Source organism: Lathyrus oleraceus, chromosome 3 (genome assembly GCF_024323335.1).
Source record: "Lathyrus oleraceus cultivar Zhongwan6 chromosome 3, CAAS_Psat_ZW6_1.0, whole genome shotgun sequence".
Classification (NCBI taxonomy): Eukaryota; Viridiplantae; Streptophyta; class Magnoliopsida; order Fabales; family Fabaceae; genus Lathyrus; species Lathyrus oleraceus.
Genome location: NC_066581.1, coordinates 322,280,572 through 322,295,665, shown reverse-complemented (window position 1 = coordinate 322,295,665; position 15,094 = coordinate 322,280,572). Strand labels below are relative to the sequence as shown.

The following is a 15,094-nucleotide window of genomic DNA, read 5'->3' as shown; positions in this document are numbered from 1 at the left end:
AGTGGTAATCGATTACCTTAATATGGGTAATCGATTACTTGCATCCAACGTGCAAAAAAATATTTGAAATTATCTCAGAGTAATCGGTTACCTCAAAAAGGATAATCGATTACTTGTTTCTAACGTTTAAAAATATTTGAATTTTACACAGAGTAATCGGTTATCATAAAATGGATAATCGGTTACTTTGTCATAATATTGAAAAATAGTTAAAAGAGTGAAGTGTTATGATTTCTTTGATGCATAAAAATACTTTCAATAATTATGGTATGAATGAGACATGTTTTGAACACTTGTATAAATATCTAGAGGTCAAGTGTTATACCTTATCCATTTGAAAGATGATTCTGCATGAATTTCATCGAGACTTGATCATATAGTTGAAAAACTTCGTTCATGAGCTTGAATCTTGATCAATCCTTTTTGTTAATCAATCTTAGACTTGTAGCGAAGTTTGTCGTCATCAAAACATCTGAGAAGTCATGTCTTCACAGTTTCATCGTGGCGATCGCGTCTTCCAACTCCTCTACATCTTGGTTAGGGAGAGTTAATGGCTAAACCACAACCATAGACATAGGTCTTTCATAAGGATAAGGCATCTTCAACTCCATAGCTCTCTTCTTCATCCAAAGAGTGTAAGCTTCCAAAGCTACACAATTGCGCGGACCAAGCTCAGATCTTCCTTTCCTATGCACATTATGCCAATCATGAACAATCTTCTGCTTTAAATGTTGGGGATCTTTACCCTCTTGATAGAAAAGACCTTCTAACAACATGTTATTAGGTTTGTCTCTCAAGGGGAACCCAAGTTGACGACGAGCCAAATCAGGGTTGTAGTTAATTCCTCTTTGTGTACCAATGAGAGGCACATTAGAGAATTCATCACAACTATCAATAATCTCCAAACTGCTCAAAGACGGATCATACCAAACTATATCATCATTAGTGAGAGACATAAGTCTATGAGACCACCTTACACATTATTTGTTCTCCACAAAAGAAGGTGTCTGAGGCAAGTGCGAAATAAACCACTTGTATAAAAGAGCAATATAATAGACAATCATTCCACCACCTTTAGAATTCCTTAGATGCAAAGAGAAATACATATCACCCAACAAAGTAGGCACAGGATTCCCAATCAAGAAAAGTCTAATGGCATTAACATCAACAAAACCGTCAATGTTAGGGAACAAAGCTAATCCATAAATGAGCAATACAAAGATAGCTTCAAAAGCATCCACACTACCAGCTTGAGCAAAGGTAGTAGCTTCCTTGATGAGGAAAATAGATGGCAACCCAAATAACCCTCCTTTCTTCACCCAACGAGCCTCTATCTCAAACTTCTTCAAGTGAAGAGCTTCAACAATAATACTAGATCGGGGAATCTCCTCCAATCCACTAAAAGGAACTCTACTAGAAATAGGTATCCCCAAAAGATGAGAATACTCCTCCAAGGTAGGCACAAGCTAAAAATTTGGGAAAGTGAAACAATGGTAGAGAGGATCATAGAACTGCACTAGCACACTCAAGAATCCTTCAACCATATCAGCAGACAAGATAGACAGAAGCTTCCCATGGCGTTGTTTGAAGTCCAGGGGATCTAATGCAAAAGATGCTAGCTTCCTTAACTCTTTCAAGTTTGGACATCTAAAACTGTACTTCTTAGTGTTCCTTCGTCCACAATCCATGGTCTGAAAATATTTGCAAATGATACCTTAGTTCCTTGAAATTTCGTGTGATGAATGTTATGATGCGCATGAATGCATAAATGCAACAATCACAAATAAGGGATCACATACAAGGCAAACAAAGGTCAAGGGATGAATCAAGTCTTTGTCAAGATCAATCATCCATTTTGGTGGATTATGGTTTTCACCTTATCAACATCCAAGTTCCATTGATATTGACAAGACTTGATTGGATCAACCAAGAATCAAGGGTTTGTTGTAAGTCACGAGCATGGAGTCTGGGTAAGAACCATCCCAAAGGAGTGAACTAAGGATAAAAACTTGTAGATCATGTTCTAAAAAGTTCCCAGAGTCTTAATTCCATCTATCGGATATTACAGGTTAAGATGACTGACTCATCGACCCATAATATTTTCAAGAGAAACTCGTATGAGTGTAGTATCGTGTAACAACTATTATCAAGTCTACACTTGAATAGTTTCCGCACTACGTCCTAAATAGGCCAAGAGGGGGGTAAATGTTCTACGGTCCTTAGCTTCTCAGACCCAAATTAGAGATAGTAATGCCTAACCACAAATACTTGTGTGACATTTCCAAATCCAAAAGAGTCTCCACTGAGAAGATGGATCTCAAGTCAACTTGTTAAGGACTACTCCACACAAGTCGGATATGACTATACCATCCTCCTATCTTAATTACACTCAATTTCGGGTTAGAACTTATCTCACCACTCAGAGATCACCAAGCACAACAAGCAGATTATATCACACATACATATATACAAACATCACATATATACAAATATATACACACAAAAAGTAGGCTAAACCCACTGGAGACTACTCCCCTACAGAGTCGCCACTTAATTTCTGTAGCAGGAAATTCATGATCATCAAGCTATGGATAAGTTAGATATCAAATAACAAGAGTCGCCACCGCACTTTTATTGTTTCCAAGAGAAAAGGGAAAAAGTACGACCAAAACCCAAAAGTAAGAAGTTTTCAAATCAAAATTAATAAAATGTCAGAGATTACAGGTAAGGGGGTTGGTTACATAGAGGGAAGGTATTAGCACCCAAATTGTCCTAGGCACTCCTAGGGAGCCCTTTTTGTGTGCATATGTACTTTGTATAAAGTGATGTTTACAAACAAATAGAATGAGGGGATGAGAAAAAAATTCATTAATTATATTTTTGTGTTTGACAAGACCCCAATTTTGACCCTAAGATCCCTCATACAATTCCATCATAAACATTAGTATTGGGATCATACTTTGGCATCCTCCTTACCCCTCTTTCATTGGGTTTGTTTTGGGAGAGATCATCAAGCACTTTGTGATTATATCATACTTGTATTTTATCATCTCACTAACCAAAATACCAAAAATATGTCTTTGCATTTTCCTATCTCTTTTGTAGGAAGGGCATGATCTCCATTGATTCATCAAGTTCACATCTAGGGTTTGAGACCCTCATGAACAAAGAGGACAACCAAGAATTGGTTCAAGAATGGTTATGAGCATCATATATGAGTCCCAATGTTCTCTACATGTTATATTGATCAAGTTTTCTTCAAGAGTTTGAGGGTGATTTGCCTTGGAAACCCTAGTTTAACTTGGTATCTTGAGTAACTTCTCCAACATGCTATCTCACCAATTAATCAAATTTCTCAAGGGAAACTTAAAAAATCATCATCTTATGCATATATTATCTACCATGAGCCTAAAAAGTCAAGAGAATTGGAAGTTAGCAAGTTGGTTGATGGTGGTTGGCCAAATGAATTCATCTGATCAAAACTGGGTCTCCCTAGACCCTATCTCCTAAGATTTTCACTATATGGAAATGATTATAAGAGAAAACTTATTCTAAATGACATTCCAAACAACTTTCATTTTGAGACCTAGAGCTAGTTTTTCTTGTAAAACCATTTTCTATGTTGAAACATTATAGGTCATTTTGTCTAAACCCTAATTTGAAAGTCAACTTCTCAAGGCCTTAACTTGCTCAATTTTTATGAGATGAAATATTTCCAAGTTGCACAATCAAATTCAATATGTCTAATCCAACTTTTATGTTTGGAGTGGGAGCTAGTTCAACTTTTTTGAGCATGTGATATGAGGTAACATTATAGGTCACTTTTGACCTATACCATTGATCAAGTGATTTTTCCAAACTTCAAAAATGAATAACTCTATCATTTCAAATCCAAATGACATGAAATTGGTGACCATTTTGAAGGTATTTGAGATAGCTACAACTTTTATGAAGACACGTTTCTCATTTGAATCTCATATAAAACGTTAAGCAAGGTGGAATATTGAGACATATGACTTGACACTTAGAAAAACTTTGATATGTCAAAAATTTCCAAACTTCCACCTCAAATTTCTTCAAGTTACAAACTACAAATGTAAAAGTGTTGAACATTAAAGTTATTCCTCTTGATCTCACCTTTCCAAAGAGCTCAAATTCATTCATTTTGGACAAGGAATGCATAGGCTGCGCATGGCATGAACATGGTGTCATCACTTGGCAAGGATCAAACTTCAAATCAAAATGTACAATTGCCTTGTAATCCAAGCTGAATTCAGATCATCTGACACTCATTTATGGACTTATGGAAATGATTTTATGGGCCTATGCGCGCCCATGCACCCATGCATCATCAATGACCAAATTTGGAAAGTGAATTCAAGTGTGCAAAAAGGAATGGATTCAGCTATAAATAGAGCCTCATATGCTCAGAAGTTCACAGACATGGGCGCCAACTTTGATCCCCTAACTCTAACCCTCACATTGCAAAGGATAAACCTGAGAAATTCACTTGAATTTGAGTTTGAATTTCCACTGTTTTGAAATTCAAATCTCCAGGAATCCACAACCTTTTGAGCATTCAATCCTTCTTCTACAAGCATTTGGAGTGAGATCCAGCACGAGCAAGAGCAAGATCAGTTGAATCCAGACCTCCATTGAAGGTATTTTACAGAAATTTTGATCTCTTCGATTCTCTCTAATTCTTGCTCAATTCTATTGATTCTTTGGTTGTCTGAAGTCCTACCAATGTAGGCCAGAAGGTTGAGTTGCTTAGAGGCCAAATCGAAGCAACTCAGTTCATGTACCTCAAATTTCAACTCCATGTATCTCTCAATATACTTGGAGTTAGAGTGAATTGAGGCCAGATTCGAACTCAGTGCCATTTTTACTTTGAAATCATGTCCTTGTTTTTAATTTTGGTGATGGTTGAAGGTGGACCAATCCGGTGAGGTCCACCGGAGAAGAAGACCGGAGCTACAGCTCCGGCCATGCGCTGACATATCTCACAGCCACATGATCTTGTTATTTTGTTCTAATCTCACGCGTCCATTGTGATTACCAACTGTGTAGCGCGCTGACTTGAGTCCATCGTGGATAACGCGTTTCTGGCCACTTGATCTGCCACCTCAATTAATGAGGGAGATCAAGTGGTCCACGTTTTTTCTGATATTTTAATTTTCATTTTAATTGCATTATTTTCAATAATTCATATTAAATTCAATATTGATCCAAAAATATGGGACTTTCACCAAAAAAATTCTAATATTTTTCTCTTTCATATTCTGAATTAAAATTATTTTTTGGATCATTATTAATATTTTTCATGAATTAATTGATTTTGAATTTGTTTTTAATTTGTTTAAAAATAATTTTAAATGTCCAAATTATGAAATTTTTTCTCCAAGGTCCTTTGACCTTGTTTGACCTATGATAAATCTCATGGCCATTTCTTTAGTGTTTTTATGAGATTTTAGGAATTGGACAAACCATATTTAATTTAAATGCACTATTTTAGTATTTTAATAAATGCCAAATAAATTTGCTGACCAGTTGTGATGACTTGTTTATGTTAGACTCTTGTTGTTGGGCCTTGGTCAAGGTTGATTTGACTTTGTCAAATTAATATCATTGGATTTAGGGGATTAATGGAATGTACATTCCATCTCCCAAAATGAATGGATGATATTAATTTGGTAAAAATCCTCCTTTGACCAATTTGTATTTTGATCCATTTCCCTCCCACTTCATCTTATTCCCTTTCTTCATTCATTCATTCCATTTGGCCTATGATATCTCATAATCCTAAGGCTAGTTGATTGAAAAATTGACATGAGTATGGATGAGATTAGGCCACACCTTTTGCATATTCTTTTTGTGTGTGGTATGTTTCATGAGCATAGTCCGTTATACTATATCTCTAACATGCATTAACACCAAAATTTTATTGCCCGACCTCAAATAGTTGTGACTTCTACATAAGTCCAATTACGCTTGCTTAACATAGCGCTAAATTTGTGACATAAAAGGCATAAGCATTCTAGTTAGTGAGATTGCAAGTCTCCCCTCTTTCATGGTATTATGTGGAAACTTGGCCTTCTTTCCTTCCTTTGGAAGATGTTTTGGCTCAAGGATTCATGCTTGTCATAAGTGGGTTGAGTGTTCTCCAAAGAATGTCTTAAAATGAAAAGCAAAAGCAAAACAATACTAACTTCTAACCTATTAACTACTAACTTTTAATTTCAAGCCCTTTACTTTAATGTCATTTAATTTTTGTTTCTATTCACTTGCCATTGTTCATATCATTCTAATTGTTTATGTTAATGCAATTTTCACTTTGTCCATTTGGACCATATTGTGTGATATATTTTGTTTGTGTATACTTTGCTTGTTTGTGTGGTCTTTGACCATTAATGTACATAATAACAACAAAAACCCTAAAAGACTTTTGTGTGGATTGTTGGCTTGATCTTGGACAAATGGACTTAGAATCTAGGCAACCTTCCTATGCTAATGGACTTAGCCAATGCCAACTTGTTGAAGAACCAAGTGCTTGCAATTTGAAACTTCATCTAATACATCATTCAAGATCCTGTTGAGTTCATCTGCAACATGATCATTGTGAAGCTGTTATTTTGAACCTGTGACTTATGGTATTCATCTGTTGTATGGGCCATTTTGGAGAAGATCATGGAATGGATAAGCTTGGATGTGGTCATCTTTATTTGATGCCTTGCTCTTCAAGATAATATAATTGTGCATTTGTGTGTTGCTCTATTCTAAAGGTCCAAAGGAATTATGGGTTTCTATTAACATTCTTGTCTATTGGACTGCTACCCATTTGGTCAGATCTTTTCAACTCTAAAACTTTTAATTTTGTACATAGGATAGTCTCTTCATTTTCTCCCAATTTCTTTAATTTCAAAATCTCTCCCTCCATTTTTCAAAATCTTCTTTGTGTGAACTACTTTTGTTCTAAACTTAGACTACTTTTGCAAAAAGATAGAAACTTTGGCCTTATGCCATTGCATTTTCAAACTTCTTTTCTTAAAACAAACTTGTAAATATACTTAACTATACTTGACTTAAACTTTCAAAAAGCCAAAAAGAATTAACTCATTCAAACCATTTTTAGGCCTTTGTGCCTTTCAAACTTAATTTTTGTTAAAAACAATGCATCCACTTTGAAATTTGTATCACGAACTACGAGGTTTTGATCCCTCATTTTTATGTTGGTACGTAGGCACAAGACCAAAGGTCTTCTCAAACACAAAAATATAATTAATGAATTCTTTTCTCATCCCCCCATTCTATTTGTTTGTAAACATCACTTTATACCAAATACATATTCACACAAAAAGGGCTCCCTAGGAGTACCTAGGACACTTTGGGTGCTAACACCTTCCCTCTGTGTAACCAACCCCTTTACCTGTAATCTCTGACATTTTATTAGTTTTGATTTGAAAACTTCTTACTTTTGGGTTTTGTTTGTATTTTTTCTCTTTTCTCTTGGAAACAATAAAAGCGCGGTGGCGACTCTTGTTAGTTGATCTCTAGCTTATCCATAGCTTGATGATCATGAATTTCCCGATACAGTAAGCACTTGTCCTTTACAGACAAAGTTACTCTATCCAAAGTAGTGATGAAAGCAATCCTAACTTATTCCATGATGTCATGTGTTATTCCAAAAGTAAGTCTAAATGAGATTCAGAAGGTCCAGAGGGAATTTATATGGGGAGAATCTAAAGAAGGAAAAAAAGACACACATAGTTAATTAGGAATGTATTACCAAGCCTAGGAACATGAGAGGATTAGGTTTGAGGAACTTAACTTCCATGAACAAAGTTTGCTTGTCTAAAATAGGATGGGATTTAGAGAATGAAGCTAACACTATATGGTGAAAGGTGTTGCAAGGGAAATACGACAGGAAGCATAACTATTTTGTTGACACAGAAGAAAAGGTTTGTAACTTTAATCTTTGGAAATATATTGTTAAAATTCTGACCATGAATAACATGGTTTAGTGGAAGATTGGACACAATACCAAAATTGATCGTTGGAAGGATAATTGGATCCAACCTGGTTTTAATCTGCAACATTTGAGAAATGATCCAGATGGGATTCATAAAATCAATAAAATATCTAGTTTGTTGAATGATAATGGAGATTGGAATGTAGATTACATTAACGGATTTTTTCCTATAGATACTATGGAAGATTTGATTTCCACAAACCCTCAAAAAGATGAGAATGGGGAAGACATTTGTATGTGGAGAGGAAATACCTCAGGAAACTTCACAATCTCAAACTCTTATGATATTATTAGCTCAACCAATTCCATGACAATTCAGGAAACTGGAAATGATTTAGAAGTTGGAGGTCCCCGAGAGAATAAGAACTTTCATTTGGTTGGTAGATCATAATTGCCTCACCCTCAACCAGTGGCTTGCTAAAAGACACATTGGTACACCTTGATGTCCAAAATTCCCTTATGAGGTTGAATTAACTATACATGTGATGCGAGACCGTACTATTGCTAAAAATATCTGGAACGATCTTGTGAATGTTTACAGGTGAGAGCATTTCTTTGTTTATGAATTGCAGAATTGGATCATCTTCAACCTGAACTCTCCAAATGTGCAGCATTTGAAGGAGCTATGGGTGACCAACTATCATATGTTATGGCGTTGGAGGAATCAAAGAAAGCACAATGAAGAGTATGTCATGCCTTCAAACCTTTTGAATGATATAAAGCAGAAAATTAACACTTATAAAATAAGCCAAAGCATGATTCAGAATGTTCATATGAAGAAGAAGAATACTCAGTTAATATGTTGGTCCTCTCCTAATGATCCCTGGATAAGGCTTAACATGAATGAAGTGATCAAAGAAAACTTAAAAGTATGTTATTAGGGAGTTTTAGGGGATTCTAATGGAATATGGTGTGGAGGTTTCTCTAACAATATGGGAACTAACACAGTTATTGTTGCAAAGATGAAAGCAATTCAAGATGGTTTACATTATGCTTACGATAGAGGTTTTAGAAAAATTGAACTCCATACAGACAACAAGAAGGTGTTTCAAGCAATCAATAAGAATGCCATCAAGATTAATGCAAAAAAAGGCGTTTTGTAGAATATAATTTCACTCCTCAACCGGAATTAAGAGGTCAATTCCAATCGTATCTACTGAGAATCGAATAGACGCGCAGACGCAATGACAAGTTTGAGCCTCCATCATGATTCAGAATTAATGTTTTATGATGATTGTCCACTGGAGATTCATTCTATTTTCATCGCTGATTTAGATGGAAAGGCTATCCCCGTGTTTTTATGTTGTAGTTTCTTTTCTCCTTTGGGTTTTTAGCCCTCCCTTGGGGACACAATTTTTTTTGCATAAAATTTGATTATATCGAGTTGATTTTTTAAGCTAATTATCCTAAACCGAACCATGAATAGTTTTATCTTTGTATTAAATGAGCTTTTGTCTCAAAATCACTTCAAACTATTAATAATTGAGAAAAGAGGTGATGCACTAATAGTGTAAATTAATTTTACACTATCAACCAATGGCGATCATATATTCCGTCAAGTCAAACTGAAAATTTTAAATTATTTGTATGACATGACATAATTTTAAATTTTAAATTAATAGTGTAAATTTTTAATTAAACTCTTTTTTTTAATAGACGTGGAAAATATAGATTTGATTAAAAACATATCTATAACATATCCAAAATATAGATTTGGTTAAAATCATATTAATAATTAATCGAATTTAGATATAAATAATTTAAATAATGGATTAATTTGAACACTCTTAATAATATAAAACTTTTTATATTTTATGTTGACCGTATATATTAAATAATCTCTTAAATTAAACAAATTTTTGTGTCTCATACTTTATTAGCTCTTAAAAATTCACTCACTCCTTCAAAAAAAAATTTAAGTTTTTTTTTATTTCTTTAGTCTTTTGAGAGTAACTCTTTTTATTCAAAAATTATTATTAAATTGAACATATTTTTTTTAAGGTGGCCTTATGCATGAATTTTTCAATTAATCTCTAATAAAATTATTATTTTTTATATAATTTTAAAAAATAAACCAGTCAAACAAAAATAAAAAAAAAACTTTATTTTTAATATTTTACTAGAATGTAAAAAAAAAAATCACAAAAAAATAAGAAAAAGTGGAATAAAGAGGATGTGAAATGAAAAAGAAGAGGCAGAAGGTGGGTATTATGAGAGGAACAACCATTGTGTGATTCTCCTCTTCTCTTTCGTCGTTCATCAAAACGCACCGATTGGTTGCGTTTTGAAACCACTGCAACTTCCCATGAATAGCGCAGCGCATTTCACCGGAGTCTCGCCGACGAAGGACGACGTCGAATGGGAGATGCGTCCCGGCGGTATGCTCGTACAGAGACGCGAAGCAGGTGACGATGATTACGTCGATGGACAGATGATCAACATCAGTGTAGCTCATGGTTCTTCTCACCACGAAGTTTTCCTTCCAGCTCAATCTACTTTCTGTGAGATTCTTTTCTCTTTTCACACTACGATTCTGTATGCTGGTTTTGTGGCTGAGTTTTCGTTTAATTTTGGTTATTATTGATATTGAATTTGGTGATTGTTGTATGATGATTTTGAAATTGAGCTAATGGAGAGGCTTAGTCATATTCATGCGGAATTGTTTTTTGTTGTTGGATTTGTTCTTAGAATTCGTGGAATGAAGAATGATTTGATAGAAAAGATACATTGTGTAGTGTAAATTTTACTTAGCTACTTGGATAGGCTAAATCTAATGACGATGAGCTTGGATATTGCATTAAGGTTTAGTTACAAACTAGGTAGCATTGATACCTCTGAAAAAAAGTGTGATAGGGTCGGTGTCCAAAACTGACATCGACACTTATGATTATGAGTAGTTCATTCATTTTTAAAGTTATTACCCGATGTCCGTGCGTCATAGGTTACAAATATTGTTGCTTCCGTTGTATTGGAAAAAGAGAACTTGGATAGGCTAAATCTTATGACACAGTCATGAGTTGTTTTCGGTTTATTTTTATAAGCTTGCCAAGATAGCCTATAAAAATAATTTATAACTTTTTAGGCTCGTAAATGATAAGCGTTTATGCTACAAATACAAATGCTTAATTAAATTGTTTATCAAAACAAGACAGTATTTCTGAGTTAATTTGACTATTATTTACTTTGATGTTTGTTGAAATTGGAGTTGATGTTGTCTTGGTGAATACATGGTGTACTTGGTTCATCTTATGTGAGTTGACGGTGGTGGAGAGATTCAATGGATAAGAGGTTTTGGATTTTGGTTGTTGAATTGCTGTTTTGAGGGTGGTGTTATTATTTGTGATTGCGTGTGCATTTTAGCACAATAATACTGGATTGTGTTGAAAAAGTTGGACTCTGCTGCAAATTGATTGTGGAATCCTAAATGGTTAGATTTATTGATAAACTGCTTTTCTAAAGTGGAAGTGGAACTTGTAATGACAATACTAGGGGTTTTGAAGTTTTAAACTTTTTGCCTGAGTGAGCTAAGTCCTTTAATTTGATGTTAGCTAATACATATTAGTGACGGCATATAATGTGATGCCATTCATCTATCTATCTTTTGTTCTTCCCAAACAAATATTTAGAAAGAGATAATATGATATTATCTTTGCAGAATTTTGAATTTCGATGGTAAACTGTAGGTATTATTATGTTACAAAGAGTGGCCCCTCCATTTAATTTGCATTGAGAATTAACATTTATCTTTATTTATTTATTAGTTTATGTGCTTTATACACACAATTGATATCCTTAGTATGAAACAAGCTAGCTATCTGAGAAAGTAAAAGAATTATGTTGATTAATTTGAAAGCTTGGAACCTTAAGCAAATTATATGATTTATTTTTATACTGTGAGAATAACTGCTTTAAGTTTTGCATGAATCGATTGTATCTGGATAAGGAATATGTTTGGGGAAACTTAGCTCATTTTTTATGTTACAGATTATAAGTAGCATATACTTTAGAAGACCTTTGTTTCCATTGGTATGCGTCTCTCTTAATTTAGTCTTTAATAACAGGGGATGTTAAGGAAATGCTTGCACACGAAACTGGTTTAAAGCCCGAACAGCAAAGACTCTTATTTAAAGGAAAAGAAAAGGAGAATGAAGAATATTTGCACATGGAAGGTGTGAAGGACAAGTCAAAGCTTTTGCTTTTGGAGGATGCTGCTAGCAAAGAGAGTTATCTTGAAGAAGTTAGAAAACACAATGAAATGTTAAAAGCTTTTGAAGCTGTTGCTGCTGTCAGATCAGAGGTGGACAAGCTTTGTGAGAGGGTGAGCCCATGTTTCCCACATTGTTGTTCATTATAGAAACGTGATAACCAGAACTAGAGAATTGAATATATTACTTATTTTGCAGGTGTCGGCATTGGAGGTGGCTGTGGATGGAGGGACCATGGTATCTGACAAAGAGTTTGTTGTGTCCACAGAGTTGCTTATGAGGCAATTGCTGAAGCTGGATGGTATTAAGGCTGAAGGTGAAGCGAAGTTGCAGAGAAAAGCTGAGGTAAGTTTTTGGTGTTAAGAGTTACTGACTTCACAGTTTAATGATGTGTCATTAATGTTTGTGATAGGTCATGGAAAATGATTTCTCTTTCTCTCATTTTTGCTGTATTAATTTTAAAGCAGTACTTGGATTATTTGCTATAATTTTTGCAAAGTGGTGGTTTTTGGGTTCGCCGGAATGATAAATATCGGCCAATATTGCGAGTTTTTACACCATAATCTGCTATAATGGCGCCGCAAAGAAGCCAGTATGGCGGGATTTTGGTTCAATGCCATCCGCCATTGACGACACTAGTATACACCAAGAAATGTTGTTCTTTGAGATTCCTCTCTTAAAGGAGTTTTCTTTGATGCAATATGGCTTCAATATTTTCTAACCTCTCCGAAGAAAATTCATTAGCTAGCAGATTTAAAATAAGAAGCACTAGAAAACTCTTAGTTTGAAAATGCCCAGGGTTCTTGCTGATCAAGTAATGAGACTTTTGTCATCAAGAATAAAGGCATTTGAATTGGATTTGGAATAAAAATTGTTAACGATTTGTTTTACAAACCGAGTGTTGGGACTTGTTGCATTCCTACTTTCAAGTTTCAACCTTTCCGATTTAGTTTGTTAACCAAAATTTTGATCTTGATAAAGATATAGTGGACTTGGTTCAATCTTCTCTGCTTTTCCTTCAAGCATATTTTTTATCACTAATAGGGTACTGCAATTTTCCATTTTCATTTGGAAATTTGAATTGTTCTGTGCAAAATCCATTTGTGAATTATTGCCATTAAGCTGCCCTCTACATGTGTTATGATGTTCTCTGGTCTTACCCTTCCCACCATTGCTTTATTCTGTAAACTTGATCCCATTACAGTACACCAATATCACCACGCGATGTCTTAGTGGTTACAAAGTTGATTTGTGTTGGGAGTTGGAAATTGAAGTTTCTTTATAAAAATTCAAAACTTTCACACAACAAATTTTCTCATTTTCCTTAACTCGGTGTAAATGGACTTCCTATTTTCGTAATCATAATCTATAATTGCATCATTCATATTATCTTTGAAGGCCTGAAAAATGGTTTATTCTCCTTCATACAGGTGCGTCGTGTGCAGAACGCCGTGGATACATTAGATTCCCTGAAGGCAAGAAACTCCAAACCTTTTAGCAACATTGGTAAGTCAGTCTTGTAACAAGACCTTTTGAAGCTTGAATGCTTCAACCTTGTCATCTTCTCCAAATGTAATTCAAAATTGGGAGTGGTTTGATTAGCTCAGAAATTATTGTGTGACATTAAATTACAAAGCACTTACAATATATATTTTTGGACCTTGATTCTTCATTTAAGGTCCAATTTTAAACATTTTTTCCGACTTTATAAAGAATAGTGAAAGGAAAATGGAGATTCATATTCTAGATATATACAATGCAATTAAGAAATAAGTAAACTTGTACTATAAGTATGATTATGATTGTTTGTTTGTAGCATGATACTAATGGATAGTATAAAGTGAAATAGTGTGACCTAAAAGTCCAAAGAGACTGCTCTAATTAAGATTTCTTTAAAATCAAAAGATTCCTAATTACAAATGAGTGAAAAGACATTTGTAGTCCCACAAACTGACAGCTGAACTCGCATTCACATTCAATATTTTCTTGATAAAAACAAACCATTTGTGGTGATGCTTTTTTCTTCAATTATTTAATTTAAGTCCAAAGATTCCAACCAACTAGGAGTACTATTAGCTTCCCCTATGGAGTATGGAGTAATTTAAGCTATGAATCGTTGATTCGTCTTTGAAATTTCAAGTGCTAGTCAACTGTGAACAACCTATCAATGTTGTCCACTCTTGCGAAATTATAATTTATATGCCAAAAATATTATATTAGCCTAGCGACTGACCGTTTATCCCCTTTTTAAAATATATGCATACGTTAAAATATAAATATAATTTTTATTTGATTTTAAGAGGATCGTAAAAAATTATAAAAACTAACTTTGATAATTATTCATATTTAAAAATTATAAATTTTTATTAATATTTTCTTTTTTAATTAAATAAATTATATATATTTTAAAGGATAAATTGATAATGAAAATAGGTCAGCTAAAATCATCTATCTCTTTTTATTTATATATAGTTATAGATATCTTGATTTTTAAAAATAAAATTAATAATATTTACTATAACATATTTATTAATTATACTCAGTAGAATAATTGAATATAATTAAAATGTTAATTAGTTTACAAATTATAAAGGAGAAAGATAATAAAAGAATAATCGTTGTATAAACCACAGAGGAGAAAGATACTATTACAAATCACCAAAGATGAAAATGAAAGAAGAATTTTTTTTCACAAATCACAAGGATGAAAAAATAGGTTGTGGCATTGTCGCTCCAAATGTTTATTTATTCATTTCAATGGAAAGTTTAAGATAAAACCTAAGTTTAATAGACATGCTCAAAGATATTTTATTCAATCATTTGATAAAAAAATTATCAATTTGATAAATCATTCAAATCA

At 33.8% G+C, this 15,094-nt stretch overlaps 1 protein-coding gene across 1 annotated transcript; it reads left to right on the top strand.

Annotated features, from left to right (window-relative positions):
- The first annotated feature begins 10,209 nt into the window (after nucleotides 1-10,209).
- On the top strand, nucleotides 10,210-13,927 carry LOC127127419 (BAG family molecular chaperone regulator 4). The gene is made up of 4 exons (XM_051056601.1): nucleotides 10,210-10,530; nucleotides 12,091-12,347; nucleotides 12,433-12,579; nucleotides 13,665-13,927. The coding sequence occupies exons 1-4, from the start codon at nucleotides 10,335-10,337 to the stop codon at nucleotides 13,755-13,757; spliced, it is 693 nt and encodes a 230-aa protein (XP_050912558.1). The 5' UTR covers nucleotides 10,210-10,334; the 3' UTR covers nucleotides 13,758-13,927.
- Nucleotides 13,928-15,094: the final 1,167 nt, after the last annotated feature.